Source organism: Patella vulgata, chromosome 8 (genome assembly GCF_932274485.2).
Source record: "Patella vulgata chromosome 8, xgPatVulg1.2, whole genome shotgun sequence".
NCBI classification, from domain to species: domain Eukaryota; kingdom Metazoa; phylum Mollusca; class Gastropoda; family Patellidae; genus Patella; species Patella vulgata.
In genome coordinates this window covers 42689335-42701223 of record NC_065886.2, presented here as the reverse complement: position 1 = coordinate 42701223, position 11889 = coordinate 42689335, and the positions used below count along the sequence as shown (strand labels likewise).

The following is an 11889-nucleotide window of genomic DNA, read 5'->3' as shown; positions in this document are numbered from 1 at the left end:
TCGGATGAGATAGACACCCGAGATACCGTGAGCGGGACGTTACTCCATTGTCCGGGCAAAATTTCCATTTAAAATGCGAAGGCGATTATTTAGTGCGGATCAGTTTGGTAAAATTTTCGTCATAGCACACTGTATGGGGTATCCCGGTCTTGACTAGCCCGCTTGGGGAAGAACAGTTGGACGCTTAATGCCATTTCATTTCATCAATTAGAGGGGGCCACGGTGGCTAGGTGGTTAAGACGCTGGCTCGCTAGCCTGGAGGTCTGGTGTTCGATCCCTGCATTGGCCGAGAAGGTTCATCCAGATTTTCCGACATGGTTTCCCCTTGTCAGTGGTGCAGATCGGAGGGCCTGGTAAGGACAACTGTCTAGTCCTTCGGATGAGACGAAAAACCGAGGTCCCGTGTATATATTGGAATGCACGTAAAAGATCCCCTGGCAGTTGGAATTGCCCGGGCAAAATTTCCCTCATAGCACACTGTATGGCGTATGCCCGTTTTCATTAGCCCAGTATAGGAGCAGAACAGTAGGATGTTAAACCCCATTTCATTTCATTTCATCAATTAGAACTACAAATGCGTACATGATAATGTGTGATCTTTTTGAAATTTTTCGCAAAGATTCATAGATCCGCCTGTAATCTACAATTAACTCTGTGGATCTTTGTCAACTTTCACAATTCTATGTTATTTTCTATTTATTTATTTATTTTATTAAATTTTATAAGGAATTAGATCTATTAATTTTTACAAGATAAATTCAGCAATCGTGTTTTGTCTTTGAACAACAAAAGAAACTAGTTTTATTGTTCTCTAACCTTCAATACTAATCATAAATACAGGTAAATAGCCCCCGCTTGCTTCATAAAGAATTCGCACGTGCTCAGGTAACGGAAATGAGGAATTATGAGATTTATGTACATGTAAAATGGACATTGACGGACAATAAATAGTTATTAACCAGTAAATGAACAATGATAACTGATAACGAATAGGTCGTTTAAATACTATTCTCCCTAGCAACGGGCGTTTCACACGTCATTCATGACACTGTACTGAAAATTGACCGGGTGTATACGCATCCTGTCCTGGCCAATCTGCCCATAACGCTTAAAGAAGTGACCTTCCCTTGTGCCCTGTCAGTGGTGTTTTTCTTTCATATTTTCATTGATATACGAGATAAAGAAAACAAAAGTCGATATCTCAAATAACTAACATATTTACATGATCACGCGGCTTTTTCTCTCTGTCGCTTCATATTTTTGAGCTCGTTTCCGTTTTTTACATGAATGAAAGCCAAGGAAATTAATGTCAACAAGAAATAGTTTGATGAAAACACAATAGGTTTATTGGGCAAAATATTACAATATTATAATTAAATCTCTCTGGAAAAGAAAATTTATATTATAATATATATGCATTTGGATTTTGTTTTGTTTTGGGGTTTTTGGGGTTTTTTTTCGTGTGTGTTCTTTTCAGGTACAATCAAGTATTGTAATCGCCGAATTTAAATTTAGATAGTTTGGCGTTTAATTGTTTAAACAGTAATCAATTAGTATCACGTATTCTTTATGAGAAGTTTTTGGCGGGAAACGTCGTCAAATTATTAATTGCTTTTGTTCCCCCATAATAAAGAGAGGCAGCTGCGTTTGGTGAATGGAAGACAACGAACCACAAACACCTTGTGGTTCTTTCACGCACATCCACTCCACGAGTTTTAAATTTGCAGAAAAAATATATTTTCATTAGGAATCCGCCTATATATCGGTTAACATCACTCTGAAAACGAAAATTTCTAAGAGAAATAGTTAATTCCGCGGCAGCTAGAGGCCATTTACAATAATTTATGCGCTTTTATTGCCGACTGACCGTATCCTTAATCATCAACATCTTTGAAATGTATATCAATGCTAAGACTGTATATTAGTAAGAGATTAAGGGGATATATGAATGAAACCGCCCGGTGATTTAACGCTGTTTAATGGTTACAAATAATCCTTTATAGTCTATTTGCTTACTTATACTGTCGCTTTATTGTGGTGTTTAAAATGAATTCCAGGTTATCTTAAAGTCGTTTCTTTTGTCCTTACTTAAAAACGAAATACGGATAACTCTGTATGAAAAGTCATTTTTTGTCATTTAATCATGACGGTATAGGACCGTGGGGGGCTTGCCAAATATTTATTATGTTATCCCATACACAATATATCGAAACTGTTTTGCTATTTAGATGTGTGCATTCCGATCTCTTGAATACCCGTAAGTTGATTGGCCACTCGAGTCACGTGATTAATATGCTAATGTCAAGCAAAATGGAAGCTAAAACTATGTAGCAATCGGCCTGTGTATCTAACTTTGTGTATGAAATATGCCAAGGGGGAGTAACGGGGACCTTCCCCTACCTTCTGGTTGGGAAGCTGTGATAGATGTAGATGGAAAAACTTTTTATATTGATCATAATACACGATTAACGACATGGATTGACCCTCGAGATAGGTAAGTTATTTGTCTATAAATAACGAGTGGGACCGTTAGACTATTATACATTACACTGTAACACGTTATACCCCACTCGATTTACACAAGGTGCGATTCGCATTCATAACTCTACGCTTCCAAATTCTGTAGCAGTATATGTATAATTTGTTGCTTTTATTGCTAAAAGACGTATCATTCATGCTATTTTATTTGTGAACTACCTGAAACCCAGTCTCCCCAGACCGTATGCATATAGTATTGAACAGGTCAAAACGACATTTTTCAATCCAACACGTGAAAATTTTGCGAATAGATGTCGATGAACCACTTTTTGATTCCGAAATTATACCTGATTCTCTGTTGACAGTATTATATTAACTGTAAATGTTTATAATGGATGTTAATAAGTTCTCAAGTGCACATAATTACTACCTCTTCTCAAACATTATACTATTAAACATCGTAGTTACATAACGGTAATTGGTCAGCCAGGGGAATGTACTTAGCCCGTGGCATTTAACGGGGTACATAAATGTACTTGGTATACACCATTTTAAAAGATTGTATAAAAACTACTTTGTTGAAATTATCAGAGCATTTAAAATCTATCTTACATGTAGACTAAACAATATTCAACATGTAATAACACTTGAGTATTATTTTCGTTTTGAATAATTGCTAAATAATGAATTGTGTGCTGTAATTCGGCATACATATTTTCTGTGGGAAAATAACCCAGTTGCATTATGTGTCTGTGTAAGCTAGTAAAATTTAACTCATATTAAAACCTTGGCATTATTTTGTTTTTACATAATAATAATGGCATGGATAATTTTTATGATTACAAAACATTTATATACGTACATGTATCGCTGTCTTCATCAAAGTGCTTTGATGCACTTTACATGCAAGCAAATTCGAACAAAATATCTGAATGATAGAATTATTTAAAATAATATTAAAAGATGAAAAATAAACACAATGCTCATAAAATGATATAGTATAATAGTAATGAATAATTGAATATCAAAGGAGAGCTTGTAAAAATTTATAGGTTTTCAATTTTTTCTTAATTGATTTATATACTTTAAATTTTTAAATAAATTTATATTTACTGTGGGGAAAACACCTGGCTGTACTTAAATTTTTCTACATTTACGTTACATGTATATGATATTCAACATTTAATACCATAACACCCTGTTAGTAATATCTTTCTGAAAAATACGGTAGCTACATGTAAATAATGAAGTATTTGCGTCAATTTTTTAAATTTCAGTAGACAAGTAATATTTACAGTGGAGAAAACACCCACTTGCACTTACAAGTTTAGTTCATAATACAGGTTTACAGATGTGACAGAGATTATACTTTAGCCCAAAATACTTTACTAATGATTAAAATATGCTGTCTAGCTCATATGTGACCTAATCAATGAGACTAGTGATTAATAGGCTTAAGAAATTTATAAGATAATTAGTTGATCAAGTACCTACTAGAGTTTACTTAGTGGACTTAACATTAACTGAAAATAATATCTTATTACTGTACTTGGCCTATATAATTTCTCTGTTCAAACAATGACATGCAATAGGATCTTATTATGTTCTTAACATTATGTTAATTGATGCATTATTGGTATGCTTTTTGAACATATTTATTATGGTATATAAACTATATGAATTGCTAATAAACATAGAATGGGTTTGTTTTTGTGGTCCTTAAAATGTGTGGGGATTGGATGGCCGAATGGTTAGCACGTACGCTTTATCATAAGGCCTGTCAATGAGTCAATTGGCGTGATTTCGAATCCCCGGTTGTATGTGACAAGGAGTAGGGTCGTCTGTCCAGCCTCGTGAGTTTTCTCCGGGTCCTCCGGTTTCCTCCCACTGCTAAAGACCCCAACGCGCAAGCGAATTATTGAAATAAAATTAAACCATATGTTCGTCCCGAAATGACCTAGTTTGTGTCGAGTGGACGTTAAACCCCATTTCTCTCTCTAAAACACAGAAAAAATTTAATTTTCAAACATATTTGGGGAATGCTTAGAGAATACAAATTAGAAAAAGCATCATTCGCTGTATGGGTCTGTCACAATTTCTGTATTAGAAAATAAAACATTTTTAGAGTCCATAAGAAAAAATGTGAATTGGGGCCCATTGAGAGTCTTATAGTAAAAACAGTATGAGAGTTTATGAAATTTTGTGTATTTGAAAATAAACATTTTTAAATCCATGATAACAGAAAATGTGAATTGGGAATAAACAATTTAGGAAAAGGTGGGAATTTTTAATGTGGAAATAAACATTTTGTATGTGATATGTTATTGGTGGTGCATGTATATTATTTGCTAAAAGGAGTTGGAGGGGTTGTCGCTGACTACATGTATCTGAAAATATTGATATATGTACATGTAAGAATCAATTCAATTCAACAGCAATACATGTTTGATAGTAAATTTACCCTTCATCATTTTGTTCATAATTAATAGCACATAATCTTCTTACATGTATTTCACTTATTTATAAACAAATAATGATGAACTGATAGTTGTGTAATGCTGTATAATGTGGCATCTGAGAGAGGCGCAGTGACTCAGTGAATAAGATGCTGGCGCGGTAACCAGGAGGTCTTGGGTTGGCTCCTCGTGTCAGACGAGAAAATTCCTTATGATTTTCCGGGGCAGTTTCCACTTGTCAGGGGTGCAGGATGGGGGCCAAAGATAGTGTCTATAGTCATTCTGATATGACGGAAAACCAAGATTCCATGTATACACGGAATGTATTTCGAATTCAACATTAGATTAGGTTGTATCAATGCTGTCTGTCCAAAATTTCTCTCATAGCACACTGTATGGCATAAGTCCTTCTTCATTAGCTCAGTGGATGCAGAAAAGTAGAACATCAAAACCCCATTTGATTTCAACGTACATGTAACATCATGTCCATGTGATATCATGTTAAATATAAATGACCTGTATAAGGTATACATGTAATGAGTAATTACACTCTAGTGTGTATGTCATGAAGCAGGTTAATATATTTTTATATGTAATTAGGCCAATTACTTACATTCCATTTATAATATGATAATTGATGATATATCCACAAATAGAATTCTGAACTGTTTTATGAGAATTTTATAAAGTGGGAATTGTATTATTGGTGTACAGTGACTATTATTAGTTTCAGATGACATGCATTAGACAGGATATGCTCATTCCCTCTAGAATGGCTGATAGTAAGAGTTCTCATATTGCTATCATTGTGCATGTAATGCATTGGTAAATTCGTTCTTGCATTGTACTCAACCGTGGAAAGTCCAAAAAAGTATTGTGTTCGAGAGAAGATATATACAACCAAAATGAATGAAATGGAGTTTAACATCCTACTGTTCTGCTCCTTTTGGGCTAATGCAGACAGGTATATGCCATACAGTGTGCTATGAGGGAAATTTTGCCCTGACATCAGCATTACTACCTACTCTTATATCGAATTCCAACTGTCAAGGGATCTTTTACGTGTATGCCAATGTGTACAGGGGCACCTCGGTTTTCCATCCCACCCATCCAAACAGCTATAGAATTGTCACTTGCCAGGCCCCCTGTCCTGCACCACTGAATAGGAGGAAATGAGCCGGAAAATTCCTGATGAACATTTTCGGCCATTGCAGGAATCGAACATGGGACCTCCAGGTTAGCAAGCCAACATCTCACTCAATGAGCCACCGTGGCTCCCCAACATGATCAGTCATCCTACTGTAATATGATATAGATAATAATTGTATTTTATTTATGTCATGAGTTTGTATCAAGCGTAATTTGAATATAGTTGACTCATGCTGTTTTATTACCTATTCTCGTAGATCAATAATTTAGATTGTAGTCCTATTAGAATCAGATCAGTAAGCTAATGTATTTCAGCACTACTACTGCAGACATCTGCGTATTTAAATTAGATCAGTAGGTTAATGTACATGTACATGTCCTGTACCATACCCAGGGCCAGATTAAGGCATTTTTGCTTTAGGGAATACTGCACACAGGGCCGGATTAAGGCATTGGCATTAGGGAGTATCATACAAAGGGCCGTATTAAGGCATTTTGGCTTTATGGAGTACTGCACACAGGGCCCTATTAAGGCATTTTGGCTTTATGGAGTACTGCACACAGGGCTGGATTAAGGCATTGGCTTTAGGGAGTACCGTACACAGTGCTAGCTTTAGGTAGTACCATACAAAGGGCCAGATTATGGCATTTGCTTTAGAGAGTACCGTACACAGGGTTGGATTAAGGCATTTTGGCTTTAGGGAGGTACCGTAAACAGGACTGGATTAAGGCATGCGCTTCAGTAACTGCAGTCCAGGCACCTCAACAAACTGGATGGACTGATAAAAGAATTGATTTGTCCAAATGAATTTTTACAAGGTTGAATTAAATATATTCTGTTTGAACAACATGCATCCTAACTTTTGAATATATTCTGTTTGAACAACATACATGAAAACCTTGAATTTATTATTCATTTTTCTTAAAGATGCATATGTAATATGTGTAACTAAACGTGCCTATTGCATATCTTTCTTTTGGATTCAAATGCTACATGTATATAAGTTATTTATTAGGCATTTATTCACACGACATGCTCATAATCAACTCTCTAGAATTTAATGTAAAAATGGATAATCAAGACTTTGTTAATTATCAAGGCAGTGGTACTTGGCAATCAAGAATATATTGTGAATACTTCAACTACTCTAAGTTCTCTTGGAATAAAGTAATTTGACTGATATTTTCAATATATTCATTTCTCATTATCTATTTTGAACTATTATTGCAAGAAAGGCCAGCTCTTTATCTGAGTCTTACATGTATATACTGCATCTTTAGCTATTGTCTATATTCCTAACTATATGCTAATGTTAGAGTCATTGTAATTTTTAATGTAAACAAAATATCTGTAGAAATTGAGTGATGATTGTTTCAATTGGTATGTTAGTTTATAGTACATGTAATTTTAGCCAAAAAAGGAGGATATTAAGTACATATTAAGCGTTAATTTTTTGTGTCATTAGATTAGTTATAGAATGATGATATTGCTTTCTTTGCTACATGTGTCAAGGCTACATTTTAGCAAGAAAAAAAGATTTTAAAGGAGGATATAAAGTAGGATAAATAAAATGTTGAACTGATTATTGGTTGGATAATAATTTTTCTTTCTTCACAATAGAAAACATTGACAGCATACATGTATATTAAAACATTGATGTGTCATAGGGTTGATGTTCATTTTCCTTATTTAAATTTAATAAAATGAGAGCTGAAAAGTGTTCTTTAGATAATCATTTAGATGAATAAATAAAAAAAAACATAGCTTAGATGCCGTCCTGGCCTTGATGTTCATGGACAGAAATGAGTTATTTTTCAGAAGCTAACAAGCATTCTAAGACAAGAAATAATGAGTGTATGAATCCATAGAAAGTAATGGGAAGTTGAAACTGATTCTAGGATCCATCGATGATTGATTTGAATAATATTTGGATCAACAATCTTTTTGATATCCAGAAACTTTTAATGTACACAAAATAAAAACCAATATTTGCCATTGTTGTAGAATCCAACCATAAACTAAATTACCATTTTAATCTCAATTTATTTGTAACATATAAAAGTACAATGTACATGTGTGATGAATAAAAAGGAGTTTTAAGGTAAATATTTCGATCATCCCATCTGAACCACAGAATTTTGTCATTTCTTTTTAATGTCGTTCAGTGCAATATGCTTGTTTACTAACAGATGTAGGCCATTATTCTTTCTAATAAAAAAATAATTTATTGAGTGACGTAAATACAACTACTTCACCTATAACAACCAACTTTTATACCATAAAATTGAAATAGTCGAAACACACCTTGAAGAAAATACCACAAAATTGTCAGCAATTTGGCCGCAAGTGAAATAAGTAATTGACACCTGCAATACAAGACGCACTTAGACGCTTGTTAACAGTTTATAGAATATGACATAATTTGAATGGTTTTTGACTAAATGTTGTCATGTATAGTGCATGAGACAGGGTATTCCTATACCTTCTAGAACACCTGATGCCAATTATCATTTATTTGAGGATTTCCCATTCATAAAACATGTATTTTGTACTTATGTCTATGTTTAGCCAGTAAAATCAATCAAATATTTTACAAGTAACAGTAGTAGTGATGGGTGCGCATAATTACATGTAAGTCTATGTTTACACTTTCTAGAACACCTGATACCTCTTCTCAATTGTTTCTAAAGTTCACATTTCTAAAATAGTTTTCATGTAAAGTGTATGATATGCATGATGGATGTGCATGAGCATGTCTATGTTTAAACTACTGAGAACACATGATACCACTTCTCAAACTGTTATTTTCACGTACATGTACTTACACTAGTTAAAGTCAGCGGTTCATATGTAAATGCCAAATGGAAATGTGCTTGCAGTTGTACATTAGTTACATGCACATATCCAGGTGTATTTAGCTCATTGCCTGGACTAATTATTTGTGAGTATTTTCCCACATTAATTAACATACCTGTATTTTAAGATATTATTGATTCCATTCCAGATAAATCTAATAATAATAAACTAACCATATTTTTTTTGTAAATAAATTTAACCCTTCATCCTGTGAATATCCTACATATGTTTTCAATATTTGTTGTTCATTAATGTATTATCAATTCAGAATTACTTTATAAGTTTGTTTGTATGCCTTAATGTGCTCCAGAAAAAAGTTTATTTTTAGAGTTATTCAGTAACAAAAAATGTAAATTTCATACACTACTATTTCTATTTTGAAGCATGTGAGAGATGGTGGAATTTCATTAATATGAATTCAAACTTTTGGTCGTATTCAGCCTGGTCGCATAGTACTTTTAAACTTGTTAATGACAACAATCAAATATCTGGATGCAAATCAAATGCCAGACTGTGCAGAAATAGCCCAACTCTTTTAGAGGACTTACTGTACCTCTCATTACTTTTCATTCAGTGACCTGATAAACGTGGCTATTACTACAATTATTTCAAACTATATTAATCTCTAATTAAAATGCAGCAATAACCTGCAAGTTCTATCACATGCTGGAAGACAACAAAAAACCTAAAGTATATGGGCGAAGATACTACTGCACTAATGTCTTGAGTCTCTATAGACAGTGGGAGTTGGATGGCTGTATGGTTAGCATGTGAGTGTTGTATCATAAGGTCTGTCATTGAGTTGACTGGTGTGGTTTCGATTCCCTGGTTGTAGGTGACAAGGAGTAAGGTTGCCTGTCCAAAGTTGTGGGTTTTCTCCGGGTCCTCTGGTTTCCTTCCACTTCTAAAGATCCCTATGCACAAGCAAATTATTGAAATAAAATTGAACCATATGTTAGTCCTGAAATGGCCTAGTTTGTGTCGAGTGGATGGTAAACCGTCCTTGTCTCTCTCTCTCTTTCTCTCTCTCTCTATAGAAAGGTATATCCAGACAAAGAGGATTGCTAGTCAAGATGTTTGTCTCCAACTCTACCTAATAACTGATCGTTGATGCTTCTTTAATAACCTGTCACAAAGGTTCAGATAGCAGCAAATTTCCATTTAGATGTGTACAAATGCATATGACAACTCAACAAAAAAATCCAAAAGCATGTATATGATATGAAGTGACAAAATGGACACCATAAATATTTCATTTGTGTAGTGATCACAAAGTAGATTATAATCATGTTGTCTGTTTCTTCTATATATAACATATAATATAAGTCGAGCATGTATTAATAATGGATACTTGTCAGTAGTATATACCTGTGATTTATTCCATAAGTTGGCCATCCGTGTGATGATCAACTAATGTCATTGATGTTTTATTTATATCTTGTATGATTGTAAAGTTCATTTACTTAATGTTTCTAAGGGTACTGTAGTGGTGAACTTACTGTACTCAAATAGAAAGGTATTTGGAAAAGTGATGGTGAATTGTTGTGTTATAATGAATAGAAGTGACGTTCTTTATATATGTATCACATTTTTGTCTTTTCGCATAAAAGACAAAACAGCCTTTTGGACGAGAATGCTTGACACGAACAGAACAACGAGTGGATTAAATTACAACTTCAAAATGATGTTTAATACAAATCATAATTACCAGTACAACAACTGACTTCCACTTTTCAGCCAAATTAAGGTCAAATAAATATGATGGACTTGTATTTGTCTGGGAGGCCATTTCAGAAGGGCCTTGGTTCGATGTTATTCCGATCGTTTTTACCTGAAATTGATTGTTCCACTGAAAGCTTATACAATTTGCTACCAGATGGCGCCATTAACTGGGCTTCGTTGAAAAAGTGACTTAGATCATTCTTCCCCGGGGCTCTTCATATATATACATGTAACTAATGATTGGGAAACGTACCGGTAGTCAAACTGTCTTGAATTTAACTAAAAGTTGATGTGAGTAGCTGTTATCATTATCTGTCATTTGTTAGGACCAAGTTTATTGTAGAGAATTCTTCAGTATTCAATGGGGTTGTTTTCAGATTATATATTTTAATGAATTGTATGTGTTGATAATTGAATGATTAACTATTGAAATAAGTTGATAATTTAAAACATCTCTCACCTCATAATAAACAACATTCCATCCAATAAAACAATTATCATATTAACCCTTTTTACTCCCAGTCTGATTGACTCCTATCGTTATATAATCTCACATCTGCCTAATTACCTTGACCTTCATTGACCTTTGTGCCAATTGAAATTGTAAATTAGATAAGAAGTAATAAGATTTATCTGGGAATGTGGGAGGAACAAAGAATAAATAAAAAGAATGGAAGTCTTTCAGTAATTCCATTAGTTTATAGTGTAGCCAAGATCAATAAATCTTGCATTTGAAACAGTGTGCAATAAGGGTAAAATCTGAATTTTCCAGTCTAGTCTAATCTAGAGGAAGGTGTGAAAAGACCTCTACCCCAAAATGTAAACCACAGAAATTTAATTCACCCAACTGTATATAAAGTTATTGAAAGGTCGAAGTTATTTGATGTTGTTTAAATAAAAACATTTTGCTTTAAAAGATAGGTCACATTTTGTGAATTATACACTTGGAGTAGTAAAATTTGAATATAAAAAAAATAAATTGTAAAATTTATTATATAGAAATTGAAAGGAATGTTATTACATCTGTTTATGTAAACATCCTTATGATTTATTGACCATTAAAAATGAAAATAGTAAAAGGAATGTCAAATATTGAAAAGTTGAATTCAATTTTTTAATATTTAAATATTGATTACCATGCGATATTGAATATTTGTATATCAATGCCTGATGTTTATAAAATCAAAATATCAAATTATTATCAAACATTTGAATATGAAAGTTGGC

General features: G+C 33.6%; 1 protein-coding gene across 3 annotated transcripts in view; it reads left to right on the top strand.

Annotated features, from left to right (window-relative positions):
- The first annotated feature begins 2305 nt into the window (after positions 1 to 2305).
- The window catches only part of LOC126829490 (protein WWC2), a 67569-nt gene continuing 57985 nt past the window's right edge, over positions 2306 to 11889 (top strand). For all 3 annotated transcript variants that reach the window (XM_050559395.2, XM_050559396.2, XM_050559394.2), the window contains exon 1: positions 2306 to 2494. In XM_050559395.2, the coding sequence (XP_050415352.1) occupies positions 2367 to 2494 (128 nt within the window). In that variant the 5' untranslated portion in view covers positions 2306 to 2366. The remainder of the gene's footprint in view (positions 2495 to 11889) is intronic.